At 33.6% G+C, this 27,074-nt stretch overlaps 2 protein-coding genes, 1 long non-coding RNA gene and 1 pseudogene across 7 annotated transcripts; 2 read left to right on the plus strand and 2 right to left on the minus strand.

The window, feature by feature from the left end:
• Positions 1-88: 88 nt before the first annotated feature.
• LOC112755679 (uncharacterized) lies at positions 89-4,974 on the plus strand. Of its 4 annotated transcripts, XR_011862674.1 has the most exons (11): positions 89-440; positions 632-719; positions 1,018-1,132; positions 1,511-1,619; positions 1,710-1,762; positions 2,018-2,074; positions 2,824-2,929; positions 3,377-3,539; positions 3,630-3,727; positions 4,194-4,401; positions 4,549-4,974. XR_011862674.1 is itself a non-coding variant. In XM_025803927.3 (10 exons), exons 3-10 carry the CDS (start codon positions 1,109-1,111, stop codon positions 4,244-4,246), a joined length of 663 nt encoding a protein of 220 aa, XP_025659712.1. In that variant the 5' UTR covers positions 89-440; positions 632-719; positions 1,018-1,108; the 3' UTR covers positions 4,247-4,974. The 4 variants fall into 4 exon arrangements, 3 of the variants coding, with proteins under 3 accessions (XP_025659712.1, XP_025659710.1, XP_025659711.1); XM_025803927.3 differs by having other exon boundaries at positions 4,194-4,974; XM_025803925.3 differs by lacking the exon at positions 4,194-4,401.
• A 517-nt stretch (positions 4,975-5,491) lies between these two features.
• Positions 5,492-7,674, minus strand: LOC112755680 (uncharacterized). 2 transcript variants are annotated; one of them, XR_011862676.1, is made up of 4 exons: positions 7,459-7,674; positions 7,203-7,360; positions 6,651-6,988; positions 5,492-5,946 (listed from the first exon to the last, which is right to left on the minus strand). It is a non-coding gene; the product is annotated as an uncharacterized lncRNA (long non-coding RNA). The 2 variants fall into 2 exon arrangements; XR_011862675.1 differs by having other exon boundaries at positions 5,492-5,957.
• Positions 7,675-14,360: 6,686 nt separating this feature from the next.
• On the minus strand, positions 14,361-18,444 carry LOC112757791 (wall-associated receptor kinase 2-like; annotated as a pseudogene).
• Positions 18,445-18,887: 443 nt separating this feature from the next.
• LOC112757794 (probable arabinosyltransferase ARAD1) lies at positions 18,888-19,442 on the plus strand. Its single transcript, XM_025806349.1, has one exon. It carries the CDS (start codon positions 18,888-18,890, stop codon positions 19,440-19,442), a length of 555 nt encoding a protein of 184 aa, XP_025662134.1.
• Positions 19,443-27,074: the final 7,632 nt, after the last annotated feature.

The raw sequence follows: 27,074 nt of genomic DNA on the forward strand, positions 1-27,074 counted from the left end.
ATAAGATTTTCTTTTAAAAGTTCATTTGCAAATTGAAAATATCTTTAAATTTAATAATTACTTAAATTCGTTTTTAAAATTATCCTTCGAGACTCGTAATAGTCCTTAAATTAATTTCTGTTTAGGCTTACCATTAAAGATATCATTTTACAGTTACTAAAAAAAAAAAAACTCTCCTTCTCCATTCCCTTTCCTTTCCCCTTCTCCTTCACAATCTGAGGCTTTCCCTTCCCCTCCTCCTTCCTCTTCTCCAACACATCCCCAATTCCCTTTTCCTTTTCTCTTCTCCTTCTGAAATTTTTCATATAAACCAAATCACAGATAAAATATTTTTAGCCTCTTCTACTTGCTAGGTTGAAAAGATTAAGAATAGCTGCATGTGTTTTCTATGGCATCAAGTTATTTACAATCCATCTTGTCACCACTTTAGTAGGAAAAGTGTTAGTTTTCCCTCTCCAAATTTCAATTCTAATTGGTTGGTTCATATGCTTTACCGGTCTTCTGGTCTATTAATTATTGAAAAACAGAATCGTCTTGTTTTATATTTATTATTGAATTGGCTCTATCTCTATTTCTCAAGCCTTCATGCCACTTTAGTAGTTTAAACTTACAACAAATTTTGGTTTCACAGTCACTGTCAGTGAAGTTGAAGCACTTTTTGAGCTATTTAAGAGCATAAGCAGTTCGGTTCGGTTGTTGATGATGATCTAATAAGCAAGGTACCATATAGCAAATGCGTTTTCCTCCTAATTTCAAACATAGTTGTATTTATGACATCTATTTTGTGATGTTCATTTTATTATGAGATATTTGGTGTGTCTTTTTTATTTCTTGATATGAATGATCAACAATATACTATATTGTTTTTTGTGCTTTTCATTTTCTTAAATAGAATCTGTCAGAGTCACACAATATCATGATGAATTGCTTATACAATTACCAATATTTTTTATTTCTATTTGTTCTTCACATTCATTTCATAGTCTGTTCTTTGATTACAGTGTTCTTTTTTTGCAGGAAGAATTTCAATTGGCAAGCTTCAAGAATAGGAAAAAGGAGAATATCTTTGTCAATCGGATACTATACATACACAACATGGGTCTGGTTTATGAATAAGGCCTTCATTTTTAAGGTTTCTTGCATGCATGAGTGAATGCCTATCTAGCATCACAAATTTACTTTGTTAAATCGATAATTTGCAATGCAAATAGGTTAATGAAGACATTGTTCTATCGCCATATACTTTCGGAAGAAACTCAATTTCTTAATCCCTTTAATAACCTGAAGCATAAATGCTCATGATGACACATTTAGCTAGAGGTCAGTATTCTTTTAGATATAAAGGCACATGCATCTCCATATTTAAATTTCCATATAGAAATAAGTGTTTTTTGAGTCTTCGCTAGTTGCTACTTAGTAATAAATTTCATTGTTTTTCATGGTATCTCCAAGCATTAGTCATTTCAGTTATCTGAATGTCCTTTTGACATTAGAATTTTACTGCATGCAGATTTTTTATCTATTTGATGTTAAGAGGAAGGGAGTAATTGACTTTGATGACTTTGTTCGATCTATCAATGTCTTCCACCCAAATGCACCACTGGAAGACAAGATTGATTGTAAGTAGAAGATTGAATCCTAACCCCTTTTCTGGTTAAAGTGGATTTCGATTGTGAAACTCATATTTAGGTTTTGCAATTATCTTGCAGTTTCATTTAGGCTCTATGATTTGGACAGCACAGGCATTGTAGAATGCCAAAAGGTAGCATATAACGCAATCCTATTATGTGTCAATTTACTTAGATTTTCACTCTGTTTTTCATGATATTAGATTTTCACTCTTTTTTTCATGATATAAAAAAACAACTAGCCCTACAGAAGTGTGCTCTACGAACACTTAATAAGTGATATTCGCCACTAAAATATGATTTGTTGTAGTGTTCATCTACGCCTCCGCTTACGTCCGATTAATTTTAGTCATCCTAGCTTCATTGTTCTTTTGCGTTATTTCTAACAGGTCAAGCAAATGTTGATTGCGCTTCTCTGTGAATCTGAAATGAAGCTAGCAGATGAGGTGATCGGATTTTCTTTTTTTTTTTTTCAATAAATAATTCAGGTTATTTTGATTCAGATTTTGTCCATATCTTCTATTAATTCAGGTTAATTGTGGCTGTTTACAGTTACGGATTTGAATGTTTTACTATTTTGATTTATTGTGTGCTTTGTAGTGAAGTTTTTAGTTGAAGTTTCAAGAAATTTTTAACTGATAAAGTTTCAAGAAGATATTATAAATATGTATGTAACTGCAAAATTAAAGTTAGAAATTGTACTGAAAATCAAATCCTTCTAGCCAAAAATGGATGAAATCCATTTACCTCTTCATTCATATTCACTATAGATTCTTTTAGTTTTTGGGGTGGGGGTGACCCACTAAAAAAGAAAATTGATCATGTGTGCAAATTAAATGTGTCTATAAGAATCAAGAATGTCTCTAAATTGCAAGTTACAAGCTATTGACTGCTGCTGGGTCCAAATCAGTGACACATGAGGATTGAAAGAAAAGAAAAGGGCATTTCTGAAGCTGATTTTAGTTTTATTTTTTATTTTTATTTCAATTGACAAGGAATTAATTAAAATACCAATAGCTCAAAATCTAACAGAAGATATATATGGTTTTACATTTAATCTAAAAAATCCCTCTTTCAATTTTGTTCTGTTTACTTTTTGGTTTCAGAATTCAATTTGGTGTACATTAATCTTTTTCTTCTTGATTTGGTTTCAATTTACTCTTTTGTTTTGATTTTGTTCTTGACAAGAACACAGGACAAAAGAGGTGAAGCAAAATCCAGTCCAGCAAGTCTTAACTGTACCGCTGTGAAGACTTGCCGCTGCAACGCGCTGCACCTCCATTCTGAGTCTTTCTTATCTGGTACATGATGTCATTTTCCTTTCACTGTACCTTTTTTTTAAGTCTGAAATTTATCTGTGATGTTCAAATGTAAAGTTCTACCAGATCTTGAAAGGAAATTATCTGTAATCAACACCCATGGAAACTCCTAAAAACTCAGTATATATTTGTGAAAAAGCAGAATCATTCATAAAATCTAAACGTGTTTTGTTACATAACCTATGCTAAGTAGTGCACTGCATTCTGAATTCATGAAACTTAGGCATTAATCATGTGGAAATGCATTAATACAGCTATATTTCACTGTCATCACTTGTAGTGTTCTGTTAAACAAAATATCTTTACTATGAAACCCAGTACAGCACATAAACTTGGGGTAGAATCAGTTGTCTTTAATTTGGATTCATTATGAAGTGGTTCAGGAGTGTATTTTAAACTTCTCTATGTTTTCTTTTTGTATCTTTGTAGTGGCTGGACTGCTAAACCTTCTTCCCCAAGGTACCATTGGCGCTATCTCTGCTTGTTTAGACAAAGACAATGCCAGATTTGCTCGCCATCTCCTCATACTCTTGCGTGGTTCAAATCTGCTGCAGCTATATAGATTCCTGATGAAGATATTGGACTTTATGAGGTTAGTTTATGGTGTCTCCTTTATTGGATTTCCTCAAGCGAGGGATCGATAGCGGACTTACTTGAGCCTGAGACCTTCCGCATTCCTCAGGTTGCCAAGAAAATCGACAACAGTATGGCTTCGCCACCTCGGGGATCCTCTTGCTCCTCCTTACTCTTCTCCTTCTTGGCCTCAACCTTGGTACCCAGGTACACAAACATGATAAATTTTTATTGTTTTTCATTTGGGGTGTGCTAATATATGTATAATTCGATTTGGAATTCAGCTTTATGAATTAAGTATTGTTTGAAATTGCTTGAAATGTTAGGGGGCAAGCTGCAACTTAGTTAACTCTACTGTTGGCTGTTTTCAATTGGATTCCTTAATTATTATGGTTATTATTATCAGAAGATTTAATTTAACTTGAATTAGTTTTTGAGCTTGAGCTGCACCTGAACTTCTAGTGATATGAGCTCAATCATGGGAATTAAGTTCACTTTTCATTGAGGTAGTTCAATTGACGGTTTGTATAAATAAACATAAATCCACATCCTTTGGTTAGGTGTGCTATGCGCTATGTTATATTAGGTGGATTTGTCATTAGTTGTTTCCTTCAATGGTTTCTTGGCTCTTTGTTGAAGTGAGTCCATATTGACTTATATTTTATAATGGAAGGTATTTTCCTCCGTTGCCGCTGCTGTGATCAATATTCAAACTTCGGGGATTAGGAAGTTTCTACAACTAAGTTTAGAAGAGGAGTTGGATGATAAAACCTCCGATTATAATTTTGGACTGGTGTTAAAGGAAACAATGCTTAATCTCGGCCCAACCTTTATAAAAGCTGTGAAATTTGATCTGATTAGCATCCTACTATAATTTTTTAGTTAAGTTTCCATCATAATTTCATTATCATGCTTTATATGATTCCTTTAGTGCGTATTGCATAAAAAAAAAATGGGTTTCTTCATTTATGTCATACATTCATAAGGATATCAATATTCTTGTTACATTCGTTTTATTGGTGATGCAGTTGGTCAGTCCCTTTCTACAAGAGCAGATATCATTGGTGTTGGGATGTCCAAGGTTAGATTAAAAACTGTATGTCTGTTGCTATTTTCTTATTGGTGGACATTTCTTTCTAGCAATGGATTCCAAAGGAAGGGGCAATGAATTCCAAAGGAAGGGCTTATTATTGGTTATGAGCAGTCATAATCTCTTGTTGGATGAAGATAATACATGGTTATAAGTCAAATTATTAGTGACTTAGTGTTAAGTATGTTCTTTAGCAGTGATACTAATTTGAGTGTAAAAAGGTATTTTTGTTTTCTATCTTAGACTCGTATGGCATCTACCTCTGACTCTGTGCTGAACTCTTTTTTTTTTGGGCCATGTACAAGTACAACATAATTCCATTTCACTGTCTTGGCAATTTATTCCTATAGGCGTTGTTTCAGAATGGTACTTTTTCTTGTGAGGCCTAAAGCATGTGCTTCTTTACCTGCTAAGCTCGAGTCAAAGTAGTCATGCTGTCATTTAGTGATTAAGTTTGTGGGTGGGTTGACAATTATTACAACCAAATTATTTTCTTTTATTGGTGTTATCAATTATACAAAATTACTATTTAGTGCTCTTTTATACAAGTATCTTAAGTTTAATCAATTATGATGTAAAGAAAATAAGTTATAGTAAAGAAAAAGGGTAAAACATGTAGTAGTTTAGTTTTAAATATCATGTAAAAAATTGTGGCGTTATGTAAACTATTTTTTTTAATATATTGAAACTATTACTTTTTAATTTGAAAAATAAAATAAAAAATAAAAAAGTAACCTTAATTTATGAAATACTTTTAAAGTGTTATCAAAGTTATATAATCACTCTAGTTTTTATAATTGTTAGGATATATATGATTTAGTTACTGAAATTAGTTAGAAAAGTGAGGCTTGGTTCAGTTTGTTATAGAGTGAGAAGCAAGGTTGTTGCATTATCTTGCTATATATAAGTTTAGACTCTAGAATCAGAATGTACACATCTTTCAATTAATTCTAATTCTAATATTCTCATTCTCACTCTTTCTACTCTCTCTTTCTCGATTACTCACACATTGCTTCATCTCCAAAACTCCAATATGGTATCCAGAGCCATAACTTAATCAAGATCATGATCAATTTTTCTTGTTTTTATTTCTCCAAATCAACCTTCTGTTTTAAGTTTTGCAACAATAATCATGGCACCTCTTCTATCAAATTCAACACCTGCATCCAAGAATGCTTTCGTCCCAATCCAAGATAAACTTCGTGAAGACAATTACACAACTTGGAGGATCACAACATGGAACGCTTTTAAGTTTTTTAATTGAATTTTTTTCTAAAAAAATATATTCAAATATTCAATGATGCGGACAACAATTTTGAAGAGAAAATCTTGCTATCTACTTTCTATCTTGCCTGAAAGAGAATTGCTTGTTTGAAGCTCTTCAAGTTGGAATCTTGAATGAAGATAACAAGCAAGAGATTATAGAAGTTGCTAATATTACAGCAAAGTGTTTGAGTCTTAAAGGGGAAGAAAGACCATACATGAAGGAAGTGGCAGTGAAATTGGAAGGAATAAGGGAAATGTCACAGCAACAATGGGTCAATAATGCCGACAACAATTTTGAAGAGACCCAATCGCCAGAAAGACATGATAGTATTGCCAATGATGAAGAAGCCTTATTGTCTTTTGCATATGGAAGGTGATAGGTGAAATACTATTGCCTTATTGCCTTATATAGCCTTATTGCCTTATATACGGTGATACTATCACCTTCCATATGCTAAAGACAATAAGGCTTCTTCATCATTGGCAATACTATCATGTCTTTCTGGCGATTGGGTCTCTTCAAAATTGTTGTCGGCATTATTGACCCATTGTTGCTGTGACATTTCCCTTATTCCTTCCAATTTCACTGCCACTTCCTTCATGTATGGTCTTTCTTCCCCTTTAAGACTCAAACACTTTGCTGTAATATTAGCAACTTCTATAATCTCTTGCTTGTTATCTTCATTCAAGATTCCAACTTGAAGAGCTTCAAACAAGCAATTCTCTTTCAGGCAAGATAGAAAGTAGATAGCAAGATTTGCTTTCTCTTCCGACCTCGCAAATGAAAGAGCTTTCTCTCCTGTAAGAAGCTCTGCCAGCACAACGCCAAAGCTATACACGTCGCTTTTCTCAGTAACCCATCTTTCCTTGCACCATTGTAGCTAATGCAACTTGATCCCGTGGAACAAATCTTGAAGCTTCAAATTCAGAGACTTTGGCAGTGTAATCTTTGTCTAAGAGAATGTTGGCACTCTTAACATTTTTGTGGACAATTGGAATGGAAGCAGCTGAGTGAAGATATGATAAAGCTCCGGCTGCCTCTGCTGCGATTCTTAACCTTAGGTATAACAAACAAGTCCCCACCAAAATAGCCATGAATCCTGCACTTGCACCTGATGAATGTGTTGGACAAAATTCTTTAATTTTCTCTTACAAGTATTATCTTATCTTATCTGATGCTATATATACATTAGAATAGAATAACAGCTATTTATTATTGAAATACAAACTGATATCTACAATTTTATTAATATGAAATATTTTACGCATTTAAATAAAAATATCTGACTAATTATTTATAAATGTAAACGTAATTAAATTTCTTACCAATAATAATACGTGGAAGCAAATTTTTCTTGTGGCAACCGTTTTGGTACCATTTTCTGATTGTCCCTTGGGACAAAAGCACTGGTAGGATCCAATTGTGTTAGGACAATTATTGTTCATTAGACATGTATGATTTCCCATATCACATTCATTAGTGTCTGCAATAACAGAGAAAACAAATTGAAATTGTCAAAGAAAAGATAACAAATTAAACTATATAAAGATAGATGAATATTTAATAGAATTAGTTAATAACCTGTGCAAGCATGAAGATATGGATTTCCTTCAAAACCTTGGTTGCATTGACACTGGTAACCATATCCACAATAATAAATAACAACATGCCCTTCACTCCCATTCCCTCCACAACTATATTAACGTCAATATGATCCTGTATGACTCACAAGATCAAGCTTCAACTCTCACAGATTAAACTCAAGTGTTAGGAATTTCAAGTGTGAATTCTGAATAGAAAGATTGCTCATGAGTTGATTCTCTTATAGATGTCAAGAAAGCTAAGCGCGTTAAGTGTTAGACAATGAGTTTCTCTAACTGGCTAAAGCGTGTTAAGTGTTAATTGTTTTTGAAATAGAATTCTTTCAGTTCCGTCCAACTTTCAAATTTCTACAATTGTTCATTGACCATATTAACTTTTTTTTAACAAAAAAAAGTCGTTTTAAAATTTATTGTAACGTAGTGATAATTTTGATTAAAAAAAAAAAACTAGAAAATTAAAATAATATTTTATCTACGTATTCTTGAACAAATTTTTTAATATATAGTTATTGTGACAATTATTAACACCAAGAATACTAAATATTTTTTTATAACAATTAAGTGACAGTGAAAAATACATTTAAACAAAAACAAGTATTTATTATTATGATTAACTTTAGTGGCCATCAAACTAGGTATTTTTCTTGTAGTGATATAGATATATAATCACAAATTTTACTACGATAACAATGCCATAGTATCATAATTTAACAATAATATTACAATTGCAAATTATTGTTAATATGGAATGGTCATTAATGTGAGATTATTTGAGACGAGAAGTTATTTAATCTCGTAGTCAATAGTGCTGAATTCAAATTCTAGAATTAGCAAAGGAGAAAGAAATTCTATCCAAATAGTTTAATTTTTTGTATACTAGTGTATTAATGATATTAACGTGTGAATGCTATAAATTGTGGTTAAGTTTTTCTCCGCTCCAAGACTTAAAAAAGAAACAAAAAGAAGAGACTGAGAAGGAAGTAATGGAGCCTGTAAGAAAACTAGCTATCTGATTCCAAGTTCAAGGTCAAAATAAATATTAGAACAATAATAAGTAGTTGGTTAGAGTAATAAATAAGTCCTTGAGAGTTAGTAGTTGGTAGCTAAATATTTATGAGATTAGTTTAAAATATTCTTATAAATAACATGACTCTTCATCATGTAAACAACAACTGGAATACATATCTTTTATTTTCATATTTTTATTTTCTTGTTAATAAACTTAAATTATATATAGTAAAAGTTTCACTCACAAGCCACCCTCTTCCTTTTTAAGCTGGTCATTTGTAACAAAACACTTCTTCATCATGGGTTTAATTCGTCCTTCAATTACTCACTGCAAGACAAAAATGTTTAGAAAAATTGTTTTACATAAACATCAGCGTTCCAGTTTTGTACCATGGAGCATATGGTACTTTTTCAAAAGTATAAAACAGATTTGAAGTCATCGCTCGCCATTGTTGACTTGACTTGCTTAGCTTAAACAAATTCTTAGAGTTGCAAATTGCTATAATCCCCAAGAACCCAGGTTCTTTCAAGGAATTTGTTACAGTACTCCTGTTCTTACAATGGTGTTAATATTTTATGTATATTTAATAATTGTAATAAGAAATGTCAGCTGATTAATATATAACTTAATTTTAAAAGTTAATTAAATAGACAAAAAATATCTTATATTTATAAATTATTTAAAGATTATATCTTTAAAAAAATATAAGACTTGTGGTAATTAGTGTTGGTGTGTGATTTCTTTTGTAGATGAAAGACGAGGGAAGAAAAAAGAGAAAAAGAAAATAAAATATAATAGCAAAATGAGTTAGTTGATTACTCTGAGACTCACTTCACTCACCATTCTTCCGAACAATGGAAAAATCTCAACTAAGTCGGAAGTGGATTTTTTCAATTATATAGGATTTTCTTTTGAAAGTTCATTTGCAAATTGGAATTTTATAAACTTAGTTCACATTTTAGTATCTCCAAATTATTTATATATGGCGTATAATTTTTAAGATAGAGTATATAATGAAATTGAGTTCTCTCCGTTAGATTTAATTTGAAAAGATTTACAAATTATTCATCAACCATTTCAAAAGTAGTATTTTGTTAATAAAAAGTTATTTTAAAATTTACTATTAACATTAGCGAGATCCTTTTAAAATGTACTATAACGTAATATTACAAGTTCTTGAGATTTTTGGATGTGCTTGTTATCCATAATGTTAAATTTGCATATAAATCTGAGTTATGTTTGTTTCTTGGATATGATGCTAATTTTAAAGGATACAGGTGCATGGCAAGAAATGGAAAAGTCTATATGGCTAGACATGTGAATTTTGATGAATCAATTTTTCCTTATCACACTATGTTCTCTTCTTCACAGCATGACAATAGTAATTCTGTATCTCCTTCAGATAATACTGTATTTGAAATTACTTTAACTCCAGGTTTATCTAATTCCAATTTCACTCACTTATACAATAGTACTAATTTACTTGATACAACAGCATCATCTATCATTACTACTCCCTCCTCCCCAACTACCCTCACTACACCACCATCACTACCATCTCCTACTACTCCAAGTTGAAGGCATAGATTATGAACAAATCTATAGCCCAGTTGTTAGACCATCTACAGTTCGTGTGATATTCTCTATTGCAGTGTCATTGGGGTGGCCTTTAAGGCAGTTTGACTTTGACAATGGCAAATTAGAGGAGACAGTTTTCATGACTCAACCACAACGTTATGTTCAAGGAGATGCTTCTCTGGTGTGTAAGTTAAATAAGGCTATCTATGGCTTGAAACAAGCTCCAAGAGCTTGGTTTCAAACCTTAGCAGCTACTTTACATCAATTTGGTTTCAACAATACCAAATCTGATGTATCCTTATTTGTAAAGGAAAATAATTCTACTGTGATATATCTCATCATTTATGTCGATGATATAATTGTAACAGGAAACAATATACAAGCTATAGATAATTTCATTAGTGATATTAACAAGATCTTTCCTCTCAAGGATTTAGGCCTATTTAGTTATTTCTCAGGTCTTGAAGCTAACTACAAGCCCAATGGCAACCTTCTTATTACTCAAACTAAATGTGCCTCTGAGCTTCTAAAGAAAACAGGAATGGAGGCAGCTAGTGCAATGCCTACACCAATGCTTTATATACATAAACTTGGTCAAAGAACCTCAATTATAAGTCCTACTCGTCTAAAAACCAAAAGAATAAACGACGAGCAGAAAATAAATTTTAACAACTCAACTTGTAAGCATAATCTTCTATGCTCCTGTAACTCCGCACTAAACCTTCGCACCTGTAGCTGAAAGGGGTAGAAATAAAGGATAAGAACTGGGGAGTTCTTAGTAGGGTCGGGGTCAGAAGTTAAGTTCGTTTCATTATGTTCTCAGTCAATAAGAACAGTCAACAAAGTATAATTCAACTCAGCAATTACAGAACATAGAATCCAATCACAAGCACACACAATCATAGAAAACACAATCACAAACAATATGCGCAAACAAGTATAATGCATGTGTAGTCTTATACAGGCCATGAGTTCATGTATCGGTTTGTTGCCCGATTTCCGACACTGGTCCTGAGATAAGCGTTTCGTACCGCCGTCTTTATCTCAGCCAACGTCCCCTCCATGAGCGTTATGCATCGCCATCCTCATGGGAGAACCTTCCTTTCGGTCTCCAGTGAGCGTTACGCATCGCTGTCCCCATTAGACACTTGGCACTAAGGCCCAAACAACACTCAATTTCTTTTCAATCTTTGCTCTCTACTCTATTGCGGTAGAGATCCCTTTAATTAATACCTTCTTTTCTATTTGCTCTATTGTGGCAGATGTTTATTAAAATCTTTTTAGTTACTGCTCTCTACTCTTCTGTCACAAAGATCCTTTTACTTAATGCATCATTCTCGTCACTACTCCCTGCTCTTCTGTGGCGGAGATTCTTTTACTTAATACATCATTCTCTTTTTATTCTTTTTCTTTTTTTTTCTTTCTCATTTTTCTCTTTTATTTTCTTACTTTTTTTTCTTTCTCTCTTTTTTTCTTTAATCTTTTAATTCTTTATCATAATTTAACTTCACATTCTTGCCTAGCCTTTCCCTAATGTCTTATGAAAAAGAATCATAAAATTTAATGATTATGAAATTATCAAACTCTACCTCTGTACGAAATCAAAATACTTAAAGCTCTGGAGACGCTTTCTAACCGAGCTACCGAAAAAGAAAATGTTAGAAATCACCTATACCTCCCAGAACTCCAACTGGTCGAACTCAAGGGAAAAGTGAGCTACGTTACCGTCAATTTCTACCAGACAAAAGTAATGCCAATGTGTAGAGGATGAAGATACGAACACTTTTATCTGATTAGATTTTTTATTGGAATTACGAATCTCAAGAAATTGAAATCAAAAGCTCTCGGGTTTCATGAAATTTACGTTCCCCTCTCTTTTCTTTCTTCTTGTAACGTTAAAGGAAGAAAATTAGATGCTGATGATGGTGATTAATAATGATGAGGATGGTTTTGAATGATTTGGTGAGTCAGCAATTTAAGTTATAAATATTCTAAACGGATAATTATGAAAACTGGACATATTAAAACATAAGTAATAATATATAGGAGTTACTAATATAAATGATATTAGTAACTTAAAAGATAATATATATATATATATATATATATATATATATATATGCGCGCGCATGTGTTCTCTTGGGAACAAATAATTTCAAAAAGCAGAGGCCAGCAAAAGAACCATAAGTCTTTAGCTGACTTATTCAAATAATATTGACAATTTGAATTTGAATGAGTTAGACACCGTAAATATTTTTCATATTTGGGAATGAAGTCTTTTTTAGGTTTTCTTTTCTTTTTTTCTGTATTAGAAAGTTTTCAATTTTTTTTTCTCTTTCAAAATTTACGGTAAATATTCTATATTAGTACGCTACTATGACATTAACCACAATTAAAATTACATGCAATTTTGGGGATGCTATACAAACCCGAGGGTTGGGAATTATATCGCAATTAGCAAGTCTATGAATTAGTAATATTAGAGATACAAATCAATTTGAGTTGGTCGAATGGTTAATTCGCTCATATATTTAAACAAGTATTGAAAGTTCGAATTTCGCCTTTTAAAAATTACCGTGAACAATAAAAAAATTACTAGAAACACAATATCTAAAATTATTTTATATAATATAATATTTATAATTTTATACCAATAACATTCATAATTATATATTTATTATTTTTAAAATTATATAAATATTTTAATAATAATTAATAAATATTAAATAAGATAATTTTAAAAAATTTAAAGCAATTTTTTATAAACAATTATTGCTATGAATTTGTTTAAGCTAAGCAAGTCAAGTAAGCAAGCGTGAGCGACGACTTCACATCCGACAGTGTTAATAAGTCTGAACGTGTTTTATACTTAATGGAAAATTATGACATGTCCGGAAAACTCTTCTATGTACGTACAATTGTTTCCCCAAACATTTTTGTCTTTGCAGCAAGTGAAGAATGATTTTTACCCTTTTTCAGAAGTGTTTTCTAACAAATGACCAACTTAGAAAGAAGGCTAAGGATTTGGTGACCTCTCTAAGAGAGGAGCACTAATTGCCTTCTCAAAATAAATATAAAATTTATCCCATTCTTCTATTTATTTTTTGTTTTAAAATTTAAACCCATCCCAAAATAATTGGGCTGTTAAAATTAAAAAACAACTCTACATTTTCTTTTCCTTTCATACATCATTTCTTAGTGCTAATATTGGATTGAGAGCCTGCCTTGGTTGACTCGGCTTGCATTGTCATTAGATCCCAACAAATCATTTTGCCCGAAACATACATAAAAAGACAATACATTTATGACTTTTTAGTACTGACTTAATACTGTTCTAGATCCTATTAGACGTGATCATTTTTTCTTGATACGGGTACATTTCATAAAATAAAAAATAAATAGAAGAATTTTAATCCATGCATTGTTACAGAATATCAATACAACTCGTGCATTATTATTACAACTCTATTCACGTTTAGCTCTAATTGTTGCAATAATCTATTCTTCATTTCTTCTCCTTACCTTACTCTTACAAATAGCCACCATATATGGAGACTCTTTTCCAGTCCTTCGTCTCCTATTTGTAGTAAAATATTTTTCGTTTTCGCTTCATTTTTGTCACGAATCTTTGTTTAATTTTTTATGGGAGACAAATATTTGCGATGGCAAACTGCAAACAGAACTGTAGCACGGTGATGGTTGTTAGTTTCTCTTCTCTTTCTCACGGTGAAAGTGTGAATATGATTTTTGAAAAAATAGAATAAAAGAAAAAGAATAAGACTGTGATTAGTGATTACATTATTGGCCAATGAGTAATAGCTCAAATGGTATAGTCTTCTCATACTCAATTAAGAGGTTGCGGGTTCGAGTCTCCTATCTTAAAAAAAAAAAATAGTGATTACATTAGTGACAGTTAAAAAATTACATATATAAATGTCACTATATTAATGAACGGAGACCCTTAAAATTTGGGTCATAAATCAAGTGTAGTTAAATGATTAATTTGGTGTAGTGATTGCATAAAAATAATCCTAAATAAATGGTCTCGCACACTGACCATTGTTTCGATGAAGAAAAAGATTCTTCTATTAGAGTGTTTTTTTGTAATTGTTATACCTGTAATACAAAAAAATTTTAACTTTGACACTGAACTTTTTTAACACATAAAAATTTTTAAAGTTTTAGACTTGTTATTTGACTTCTTCTTTTAATTCTTTTTTTTTAATTCTTAATTCTTCTTTTTGTTATATATATTTTTTTGTTTTTTCTCTTTTTGTTTTTTCTAGAGAGAAAAAAATAGAATAAAAAAGATGAATTCAGTTATTAAAGTTTTTATTTTAGAAGCAGCATTTCTATTTTTTAAAAGATAGAACTCTACACAACAAATCTTAAGCATAATTCTAAAAAAGAAAAACAACCACCAACACAATCACAACCAGACAAAACAAATACCATAAAGGTTTTTCACCGTCATCTTCACCCATCAGAATATCACTTTAGTATGTGTGTGGTAAGCTAGCATTATCACCTTCCATCTGCTAAAGCAATTGCCCCTTCTTGATCCCTGATGATACTATCATAATTTATATTTTGATGACTACTACTACTACTGCTATCACCATACTCATATCCTTTCGACGATGATGATATAGGAAGTAAGTGCTGCGTCTCTTCAAAATTTTTGTCTCCATTGTTAACCCACTGATGCTTTGACATTCTCCTTATTCCCTCCAATTCCATTGCCACTTCCTTCATGCTTGGTCTTTCTTCTCCTTTAAGTCTCAAACACTTTGCTGTAATATTAGCAACTTCCACAATCTCTTGCTTGTTTTCTTCATTCAAGATTCCATCTTGAAGAGTTTCAAACAAGCAATTCTCTTCTAGGCAAGATAGAAAGTAGATAGAAATATTTGTTTTCTCTTTCAACTTCCCCAACAAAAGAGGTTTCTTTCCTGTAAGAAGCTCAGCCAGCACAACACCAAAACTATACACATCGCTTTTCTCAGTTAATTGGCTAGTTTGCATGTACTCTGGATCCAAGTAACCAAAAGTTCCTTGCACCATTGTAGCTAGTGCAGTTTGATCCAATGGAACAAATCTAGAAGTTCCAAAGTCAGAGACTTTAGCAGTGTAGTCTTCGTCTAAGAGAATATTAGCACTTTTAACATCTCTGTGGACAATTGGAATGGAAGCAGATGAGTGAAGATATGATAAAGCTCCAGCCGCCTCTGCTGCAATTCTGAGACGATTTTTCCAGTTAAAATGATTTCTCTTCTTTTCATTATGGATGAAATCAAAGAGTGTACCATTGCTTACAAACTCATAGACTAGTAGAGGAACTTCTGTTTCTAAACAACAACCCAAAAGCTTCACCACATTTCTGTGGTTAATTTTAGAGACAACAATCACCTCATTGATGAATTGCATAACTTGGCCAGGATCAACTATTTTGGACTTCTTGATAGCAACAATTGTGTTATTCTCTAGAACTCCTTTGAAAACCGTGCCATAACCTCCCCTGCCAATGATTAACTTCTCGTCATAGTTGTTAGTGGCTTTCTTTAATTTGTCAGCAGTGAAAATTTTAACATGGGATGACTCTTCTCCTTGTTGTACTAAAATATGACCGCCGTTTTGCTCAAAAATTCCTTCAGTTTGATGAGTTTTTTCTTTTGGTGCGCTAAGTATAGCAAACAAGTCCCTACGAAAATAGCTATGAATCCTGCACTTGTACCTGCATGTAATGTGTTGGATACAATTCTTCAATTTTCTTTTACAAAATAATTTACGTATTTGAATATAAATATCTGACTAAATTTATAAACGTAAACGTGATTAAATTTCTTACCAATGACAATATGTGGAAGGAAATTTTTCTTGTGGCAACCATCTTCCTTGGTACCATTTCCAGATTGCCCCTTAGGACAGAAGCATGTGTAGAATCCATTTGTATTGTGACAATTATGGTCACTTACACATGAATGTTGTCCTGTCTTGCATTCATCAATGTCTGCACGTTCAGAGAAAATAAAATGATCAAATTAAACAAAAGCTATGAGACTTTCACAGATTCAAACTAAACATAGAGTTCAAACTTTGTTATTCAGTGAATAATTATCTAATTTCATCCCCCCCCCTTTTTTTGTAATTGAACAATATAATAGTTTAAGAGAAGTATAATACTACATGCACAATAGGAAATAGTATATTCAATGAGTTATAGGACGGGTTTTTTTAGAAGTTATGTGCTTGTTGTTTTGTGTAAGATTCTCTATTGTTATTAGTATTAATGGAAATTGTTCAAAGAATAATATTTTTCGGGTAAAAAATGAGATAATTAATAAATAATATTAATTAATTTAAATATATATAAGATAAAAACAAAAAAAGTATTAATTACCTAAATATTTTTTTAACTTGTTGTGTACATTTATTATTCAATTCATGTGTGATTAAGAACTCTTTGTACAATAAATAATTCATTATTGCATATAAAAAATTGTTTAATTTTATTTGTAAGGTCTTTTGTAACAAAAGAAAAACTACTTTTGTAATAATAATAATAATAATATTAAATTTTCAAGTAAAAGAATTGTTAAACATATCAGTTTGAATTAAATATTTTTCTACAATTATATGAGTGTGATATAGTCCAAACTCTAGCTAGATAAGTTGAATAACTTACTAAGAAAAACACATCTTATGTCTTCTTTTAAATTTTGCCTTTCCTCAGTAAATTCAAAACACTCGACCCGTAAAATAATGGGAGCATGAGTGCATTAGGGTTCACATAATTAGTCAAAAATGAAAAATCGGATCACTGTCCTATCAAATGGTCTAAAAGTAATCGTTTAGACTATTAAAGATAGGTCAAAATCAAATTTAAAATATTTTATCTATTTTTTATATCAAAAAGAAAAAAAAATTAGTTTATATACAATCTCATCTGATATAGAAGTGTGAACATAACATTAAATCAAAACAAGTCACGGAACACCAAAAATGATGATGGTATAAAAGACATTTGGGATCAAGTAAGTATTAAAAAAAAAATAGAGCTTGACGACAAAAAAAAAAGTTTTGGTTATTTTAAATATATTCAATATATAAAAATTTTAAAAACTAACATTTACTTTACTTATAAATTTTTTTTATTAGTGTACTTAAAATAATTATTAGCAAGACTTAGAAAAAATTATACATTAAGAATTAAAAATAAAATTGATGATGAACTTAAAATTAATCCGAATAATAAACAATAATTTGTTAACAATGTATAAATATTAAATTAAATAGTCTCTCTCTCTCTCTCTCATCATCAAGTCTCAAAGTATTATAGCAATCACCAAAATCATTACATAAATAGAGGAAGATAAGTACTTATTAGTTACCTATGCAGCCAAGAGGGTGGTAAGGATTTCCTTCAAAACCTTTATTGCATTGGCATATGTAACCATATCCAGTAGGGACAGAGTCATTACGAGTGGTGTTTCCCTTGCAAGCGTAACTGGTACCTCTTTTCCGAGAAGCTTCACGTGTTTCATCTCCAACACTCCAATCAAACACCACAGGGAATTCCTCAAAAGGCAGGTTTCTCAAGTGTTCCCTGTAAAATGTGTAGTTTTCTTTTTTGACAACAAAAGAATAGCTGCAGTTGTTGAATCTCCAAGTTTGGCTGAAATTGTAAAAGGAAAATGACTTGACAAAGGTCATCCTCATTTTAGGCGGAATATCCACCTGACAACACCCAATCCCAGAACAATGTCCATCCTCAACTTCCATAGAACTGCCATAACATCTTGTTATGCACCCTGTTGAATATGTTGCATTATCGTCGTCTTTGTAGGAGCTGTGAAGATAGCCATAGGTGTCGCAACCTACACTAACGAACTTGTTGTCTTCACTAGAAATGGTGAAAGAAGGAATATCTATGGAAACTCCTCTATAATAATGACCGTCACGACAAATCCTTGAGATAGGAATCGACATGTCAACTTTAGCCTGGGAAATTTTTATGTCTAAGACTTTGATATTTCCCCAGTATAAAGTTGAATTTGGGCATGTCAGCTCAAACGAACTTTGCAAGAAACAGCTTTTATGGGGGACGGATGATGAGTTCCCTATGCCAAATGGATATGGAACTCGGACACCACCACAGTCGCTTCTGCATCCTTCAAGGGTTTGATTATTTCCATCATCTGCTGCAATTGTTGCTAGAAGGACTAGTGCAACAACTATTAAGAGTAGTACTACTGTGGCCTTCAACGTCATGATGACTCACACCACTCACAAGACACAACTAAATATTAGAATTTCAAGTGTCAGTAGCCGTGAGGAGAAAATGGCTATGGCCTATGGGGGCTCTTTCTTCTTTTTATACTTCTCAACAAGGCGGGGTGATCAAATTTGTTATATAAAGTTAATTAAAAAAAAACATATTATATATAGCATATTAGCAAGTTTCTAAGAAAACGCCCCTCGCGTAATTTTCACACAAAAATTGACTTAGTTTTGGGTGTTTGCTATGGTACGATGATAAATTCATACGTACTGATACGTTTAAAATATAGACAAATAACAATAAGACATGTAGAATTTATTTTCCACATCAGCATTTAATTTTTTCTTTTTTAAATATATAATATATCACCACTTTTACTAAAATACCCTTTTAATTAAATAAAAAAAAATTATTTATTTAATTTTATAAAAAGACTTAAACATCCCTCCTTTATTCCCAAACGCAAATTCTAGCAACCATCTTCTTCATAATCTTCGTCACTTGTGCACTCTTCAATGCCTTCCCGAACCGCCACACCACCATGCTAGAATCTGAATCCGACGACAACTCCGCCTTTGACATGACAGTAAATTTTGCCTCTGCCAGTCAACCCTGCTCCGACGCCGCCGCCATAGCCACTGCAGATTCCTCGTCCTCCGCCATTAAGGTTTACATGTATGACCTTCCCATTCGGTTCACCTACGGTGTCATCACCACCCGATCCGCCTCCCGAGGCGGCGGCACGCCAAAGAATCTAACCTCGCTGAGCTACCCAGGACACCAGCACATGGGAGAGTGGTTTCTGTTCCTGGACATGAACCGTCCAGAGTCAGATCGGATAGGGTCACCGGTGACCCGGGTGATGGACCCGGAAGAAGCGGAGCTGGTCTACGTGCCGTTCTTCTCGTTGCTGAGCCAGATGGTGTCGACGAGCCAACAAGGCGATGGGTCGGAGGCGGCATACAGTGACGAGGAGACGCAGAAAGCGCTGGTGGAGTGGCTGGAGGGGCAGAAGTACTGGCAGAGGAATGGAGGGAGGGACCACGTGTTCACGGCGGCAGACCCCAAGTCGCTGTTGCATGTGTGGATAAGGTGAAGAATAGTGTGCTTCTTGTGGTTGGGTTTGGGAGGTTGAGAGGTTCTCTGGTGAAGGATGTGGTGGTTTCTTATCCTCATAAGATGTGGTGAACGAGAGGGTTTTTGAACCCAGATGAAGAACAATTTTAGTTTTTTGTTTTTTAATATATTTAATACAGATGAAGAACAATTTTAATTTTTTATTTTTTTAATATGTTTTTGTTTTGTTGTTTCAATTATTTGAAACTATAAAATTAGGATTAATTGAATTCTAAAATTTGATTAATTTAAAAGAGTATTTTTGTCTAATCAAATAAAGAAAGGATGTTTAAGTCTTTTTATAAAATTAATTAAATAAATATTTTTTATTTTTATTTAATTAAAAGGGTGTTTTAGTAAAAGTGGTGATATACTATATATTTAAAAAAGAAAAAATTAAATACTGACATGAAAAATAAATTCCACATGTCTTATTGTTATTTGTCCATATTTTAAACGTATCGATACGTATGAATTTATCATCGTATCGTAGCAATCACCTAGTTTTGTCCTTTACTTGTGACAACTGTCCAATAAATAATTCACACTCTATACGTATATGTATGTGGAGACATTTTAATGAAGATTAACGTAGAGTTAAGGGAAAATGTTTAAATAACTAATAATTTTTTTGATTGATTGTTTACGGTATCTCCAACCCGATAGGTCAAGAACTAATTCGTCGTGGATCAAAGCTCCATTTAAGGGTTTGTCGCTGGCCAATGGAATAACTAATAATTTTGACAATGTTTCTTACCATTAATTTTCAAAGCAATAATCATCCCATGTGTATTCAAAAAGTCAATAATAAAAATTAATTATTCGTATAATGTTGGGACATAAATTCATAGTTCATTGATTTGATGATTATTTTTAAAATTCATATATCATTTTTAAAATTCATAGAAAAATATGTAGTACGGTGGTAGAAAATTAGAGGGGAAGTGTAGGGGTTGAATATTCATTCTTTTTGGTCGAAATTATATTCTTCGCGTTAGAAAGCTTCTCATTTTTGAAGCTATGTTTGTGAATATGACACGGGGATCCTCTCAAACTTTTTTCTCAATTATTATAATCTGCATGTACTCTGAATTCAAGTAACCAATAGTTCTGATCCTTACACCATTGTAACTAATGCAACTTGATGATCCACTGGAAAAAAATCTTAAAACTCTAAAATTAGAGATTTTGGCAGTGTAATCTTCGTCTAAGAGAATGTTAGCACTTTTAAAATTGTTGTAGACAATTGAAATGGAAGAATAAGTAAATATAATAATTCAGCCACTTTTTGCATTTAATGATGTGAAATATAAAAATATAATTATAAGTTTTTTTATTTTTCTGATTAAAAAAAATATATGAAAAATATTTAAATTGATAAAATATTAAAACTATTAGAACTTTGTTAGGTTTTATATCCTTACAAAAAAATAAAATCACTAATAAAATTGAATCAACATTCTTTATTACAATTTATCTTATGTTATCATATTTCAAAAATGAATGCAAATTAAAAAATTTAAAAGTTATAGAAAAAAGTGCAAAATAAAGCATTTTGTTAGGAATTTCAATATGAAGTATATTAAGTAAATCAATGGAGCACACATTTTTAGAACTAAACCATGCAATAAGAAATCACTTTGATGATTTGAAGCCTTTTTTGTTAGCTCTTTGCCTGATAGTTAATTCTGTTTACATAACTAACTCACTCAAAGAAGTTACTTGAAGGTTAAAAAAGCATTTAATAAGATAGAAAGAGAGCAGTTACTAATCCTCTTCCATCAAAACACTTTTTTCAGAGTCACGAGAAACAAAGTAGAAATCTTACAGTTCTGACAATCAGAGAATCGAAGCAAGTCAAGAAAGTACAAGCCTATATCAAGAGTATTGTAGTTCTTGAAAGAGAACAATCAGGGAAGAAACAAAACAAAGTAAAGATAGTGATAAAGAAATGCTGCTATTTTTATAAAGATGTTATCACATATTAAAAATTTGTGAATCTTGTCTTGATATTCACTTATTATGAATTCTGGTGCCTCATGTCATGTCACTCCGAAACGTAAATTTTTCACTTCTTATACTGCTGGAAATTTTGGCAAGATTAAATTGGGAGACAAAGGAGTGTGTGATATCATTGGTATAGGTGATAAGTGGCTTGAAACCAACATGGGATGCAAGTTACAGTTGAAGAACGTTAGGCATATGCCAGATATACAATTCAATCTCATTTCAGTGAAGGCATTGGATCAAGAGGGGTATTGCACTTCCTTTGCTAGTAAAAAATGCAAGATTACCAAAGAGGCTCTCATTGTTGCTAGAGAAGATAATAGTCTCACTACTCTTTACCGGTTGCAAGCAAAGTTGTGCAAAGAAGAGGTGAGTGTAGCTGATGATTCCTCTTTTGATTTGTGGCATATACGTCTTGGTCACTTGAGCGAGAAAGGACTAAGTGTCTTAGCCAAGAAGCACTCACTTCCTGTGAAAGGTACAACTTTAAATACTTGTACTCATTGTTTTGTTGGAAATCATGCTAGAGTATCATTTCATAGTTCTGGACCTCATAGGAGATCACATGTTCTAGATTTAGTTCACACTGATGTTTGCACTATAGATGCTAAGACACTAGGTGGTGCATCGTATTTGTTACTTTTATTGATGATTATTCTCGAAAAGTGTGGAATTTTGTTTTGAAATATAAAGACCAGGTACTCTGTATCTTCAAACACTTTCATGCAAGTGTTAAAAGAGAAACAGGAAGGAAATTGAAATGTGTTCGAGCAAACAATGGTGGTGAATACAGGGGTCTGTTTGAAGAGTATTGTAAAGGACATGGGATCAAGATTGAGAAGACAGTTCCTAAGACTCCTCAACATAATGGAGTTGCAGAGAGAATAAATCGCACTATCAATGATAAAGTCAGGTGTATGAGCTCTCATGCAAAGTTACCTAAGTCCTTTTGGGGTGAAGCGATGAGGATTGCAGTAGATCTGATCAACCTTTCTCTTTCAGTTCCACTAAATGGTGATGTTCCAGAGAAAGTTTGAAGAGGGAAAGATGTCTCCTATAGTCACTTGCGAGTGTTCGGCTACAAGGCTTTTGTTCACATTCCAAGAGATGAAAGGTCTAAACTTGATGGAAAGTCAAAGCAGTGTATCTTCATGGGTTATGATCATGAAGACTTTGGTTACAGATTATGGGATCCGGTTTGCAAGAAGATAATTAGAAGCCGAGATGCATTTTTCTTGAAGACCAAACTATTGAAGACTTGGAGAAGACAGATAAGCCAATAATAACTGTTAGACGTTCTGCTGTTGATGAACCTGGTCCCTCCACTAGACCTCCTATTGATGGGGGAGATGTACAAGTTGATAATGATGATGATGATTTGCATGATGAACCTACACCTCAACCTGAGGTGCCAGATGTTGAAGTTCTACCTGAACCACCAGTTGAGCCTGAATTGAGAAGATCTACTAGAGAGCGTCATCCTTCTCAGAAATACTCTCCTCATGAGTATGTGATGAACACTGAGACTGGGGAGCCAGAGAGCTACCAAGAAGCTATGTCTGATGAGCATAAGGAAGATTGGTTGAAGGCCATACAAGAAGAAATAAATTCCTTACATGAGAATCATACGTTTGAATTGGTGATGCTACCTAAGGGTAAGAGAGCATTCAAGAATAAATGGGTGTTCAAATTGAAACGGATGAAAATGTCTCACGGCCAAGGTACAAAGCTCGATTGGTTGTGAAAGGCTTTGAGCAAAAGAAAGGTGTTGATTTTGAGGAGATTTTCTCTCCAGTTGTGAAGATGTCCTCTATTCGAGTTGTGCTTGGATTGGCGGCTAGCTTGAATTTAGAGGTTGAGCAGCTTAATGTGAAGAGTGCATTCCTTCACGATGACATAGATAAAGAAATTTATATAGAGCAACCAGAGGGTTTCGAAGTTAAAGGAAAGGAGCACTTTGTATGCAAGTTGAAGAAGAGCTTATATGGGTTGAAGCAAGTACCAAGGCAGTGGTACACGAAGTTTGATTCCTTCATGGAAGGTCATGGGTATAGTAAGACTTCTTCTAATCATTGTGTGTATGTTAAGAAATTCTCTAATGGTGATTTTATAATTCTCTTGCTTTATGTTGATGACATGTTAATTGTTGGTCATGACACTAAGAAGATTGAAAGTCTTAAGAAAGACTTGAATAGATTCTTTGCTATGAAGGATTTGGGTCCTGCAAAGAAAATCCTTGGCATGAGTATCACTCGTGACAAGAAGAATGAAAAACTGTGGTCGTCGCAGCAGAAGTACATTGAGAAGGTTTTAGAGAGGTTTAGCAAGAGTAATTCCAAACTTGTTAGTACTCCACTTGCTAGTCATTTCAAGCTGAATTCGCAGCAATATCCTACAAGTAAGAAAGAGAAAGCAGAAATGAAGAAGATTCCATATGCATCTGTAGTTGGCAGTTTGATGTATGTTATGGTTTGCACCAGGCCGGATATTGCTCATGCCGTTGGAGTTATTAGTCGGTTTCTCTCTAATCCTGGCAAAGAACACTGGCAAGCGGTGAAGTGGATTCTCAGATACGTTAATGGTACTTCTAGAGTTTGTTTATGTTTTAGGAGTGGCCAACCTGTGTTGGATGGTTACACAGATACAGATACGGCTGGGGATCTTGATTCAAGGAAGTCTACTTCTGGTTATCTGATGACTTTTGCAGCGGAAGCTATGTCGTGGAAATCTCGACTTCAGAAATGTGTTACTTTGTCTACTACAGAGGTAGAATACATTGCTGTTATTGAAGCTTCAAGGAACTCTTGTGGATGAAGAAGTTTCTACAAGAGTTAGGCATCAATCAAGAGAAGTTTGTATTATTTTGTGACAGTTAGAGTGCTATCCATCTCAGCAAGAATTCGACGTTTCATTCCAGATCGAAGCACATAGAGGTGAGGTATCATTGGATACGTCAAGCGCTTGAGATGAAGTCATATGCACTTGAGAAGATCCATACTGATGATAATGGTTCAGATATGATGACTAAGAGTTTACCTGCAGTGAAGTTTGATTCCTGCAAAGAGAAGGCGGGCTTGGTGGAGTAGTCTATCCCCACTTGAGTTGGTGAGGGGGAGATTTGTTGGTGGGTCCCCAACTAAGTGGGACCCACACATATTAAAAACAAAAAAAAAAATAAATGAAGAAAGCATCAAAAGCCATGGTGAAAGGGAGAGAGAGTTAGAGACTCTCACTTTTGAAAGGAAAAGGAAAAAAAAACAAAGAGCATCGCGACAAGGGAGAAGAAGAATTTAGGGGAAAAGAGCAAGCCTTTTTTATCCGATTGAATTGGTAAACTTGCTCCATTTCTTATGAAATTTTAGTATGTTATTCCTGGTGTAGAGATGAATATTAGGATATAACTTTCTAGTTGTATTGCCTTCTCTTTTACCTGATTTGAGATACCCACTTTGTGGAGGGTTTATGTTGATTCCATCAGTTTGATAATGTATTTTGTTGATTGTTGAGATACTGGTACACGAAATCATGATCGCACACTTTTCACACAACTCCGTGCAGCTGACCAGCAAGTGCACTGGGTCGTCCAAGTAATACCTTACGTGAGTAAGGGTCGATCCCACGGAGATTGTTGGCTTGAAGCAAGCTATGGTCATCTTGTAAATCTCAGTCAGGCGGATTCAATTGGTTATGGAGAATTGATAATTAAAAGATAAACAAAACATAAAATAGGATAGAGATACTTATGCAATTCATTGGTAGGAATTTCAGATAAGCGTATGGAGATGCTTTGTTCTTTCTGAACCTCTGCTTTCCTATTGCCTTCATCCAATCATTCATACTCCTTTCCATGGCAAGCTGTATGTTGAGGGATCACCGTTGTCAATGGCTACCGTCCGTCCTCTCAGTGAAAATGGTCCAAAATGTGCTGTCACCGCACGACTAATCATCTGTCGATTCTCACTCATGTCGGAATAGGATCCATTGATCCTTTTGCGTCTGTCACTATGCCCAACACTCGTGAGTTTGAAGCTCGTCACAGTCATCCCATCCCAAATCCTACTCAGAATACCACAGACAAGGTTTAGACGTTCCAGATCTCAAGAATGCTGCCAATTGATTCTAGCTTATACCACGAAGACTCTAATATCTCGGACTCGGTCCCCTGTATTAGATATCCAAGAGATATGCATTCAAGCTTGTTTTCATGTAGAACGGAGGTGGTTGTCAAGCACGCGTTCATAGGTGAGAATGGTGATGAGTGTCACTTGATCATCACATTCATCATGTTCTTGGGTGCGAATGAATATCTTAGAACAAGAATAAGCTTGAATTGAATAGAAAAACAGTAGTACTTTACATTGATTCATGAGGAACAACAGAGCTCCACACCTTAATCTATGGTGTGTAGAAACTCCACCGTTGAAAATCCATAAGTGATAATGGTGTTCATTGGCTTCGGCCCCAGAGGAGGAACCAGAATAACTAAGACGAAAATACAATAGTAAAAGGTCCTATTTATAATGAACTAGTAGCCTAGGGTTTACAGAAATGAGTAAATGATGTAGAAATCCACTTCCGGACCCACTTGGTGTGTGCTTGGGCTGAGCATTAAAGCTTTCACGTGTATAGGCTTCTCTTGGAGTTAAACGCCAGTTCTGGTGCCAGTTTGGGCGTTTAACTCCAGCGTTTGTGAACGCCAGAAAAGGGTCTCTGACCGGCGTTTTGACGCCAATTTGGGCCATCAAATCTCGGGCAAAGTATGACTATTATATATTTCTGGAAAGCCCAAGATGTCTACTTTCCAACGCAATTGAGAGCGCGCCAATTGGACTTCTGTATCTCGAGAAAATTCATTTCGAGTGCAGGAGGGTCAGAATCCAACAGCATCTGCAGTCCTTTTTCAGCCTCTGAATCAGATTTTTGCTCAGGTCCCTCAATTTCAGCCAGAAAATACCTGAAATCACAGAAAAACACACAAACTCATAGTAAAGTCCAGAAATGTGATTTTTATTTAAAAACTAATAAAAATATAATAAAAAGTAACTAAAACATACTAGAAACTACCTAAAAACAGTGCCAAAAAGCGTATAAATTATCCGCTCATCAGATACCCTAGTGCTACTAGGAAGACTTATTGTGTACCCATTATTCTAATAGTGGAAGATTTTACTAGACTAGGTTTCGTGGAATTTTTGTCCCTCTTTTGGGAGTTTTTTCACGTTAAAATTCTGGTGTTTGATTATTTAATTTCTGCCATTATATTTGCTACTTGGAGTATCTTTGGTATTGCCTATTTAATTGCACAGGTTGTGCGAAAATTATTTTTGGTGCTTCTGCTGTTAGACAGCTTCTTGTAGGGGTGCACATGGGCCGGGTGAAGACGGGTTTAATGTAACCCAGACCCGGCCCGAAATATACACCGGGTCTATTTATTAGACCCGAACCCGACCCTAGATCCGATGAAACCAATACACTTTCGGGCCACAATTATACCGAGTGAAAACCGGGCTGTTAACATTACATTACATTGATACCTTCTTGTAAGCTAGCATGTAAAAATATCCAAATTTCCAAAATTCCAACCATTATTTGACATGGTAAAATT

The sequence above is a fragment of the Arachis hypogaea genome, chromosome 6 (assembly GCF_003086295.3).
Source record: "Arachis hypogaea cultivar Tifrunner chromosome 6, arahy.Tifrunner.gnm2.J5K5, whole genome shotgun sequence".
Classification (NCBI taxonomy): Eukaryota; Viridiplantae; Streptophyta; class Magnoliopsida; order Fabales; family Fabaceae; genus Arachis; species Arachis hypogaea.

Excerpts from the sequence above, each read along its gene's own strand:
- LOC112757794 (XM_025806349.1), top strand. The coding sequence starts at position 18,888 with ATGCTAGAATCTGAATCCGACGACAACTCCGCCTTTGACATGACAGTA.
- LOC112755679 (XM_025803925.3), top strand. The coding sequence starts at position 1,109 with ATGAATAAGGCCTTCATTTTTAAG. Across the intron at positions 1,763-2,017 it reads GCATTGTAGAATGCCAAAAG|GTCAAGCAAATGTTGATTGC; the intron begins GTAGCATATAAC and ends TATTTCTAACAG. Across the intron at positions 3,540-3,629 it reads AAGATATTGGACTTTATGAG|GTTGCCAAGAAAATCGACAA; the intron begins GTTAGTTTATGG and ends CGCATTCCTCAG.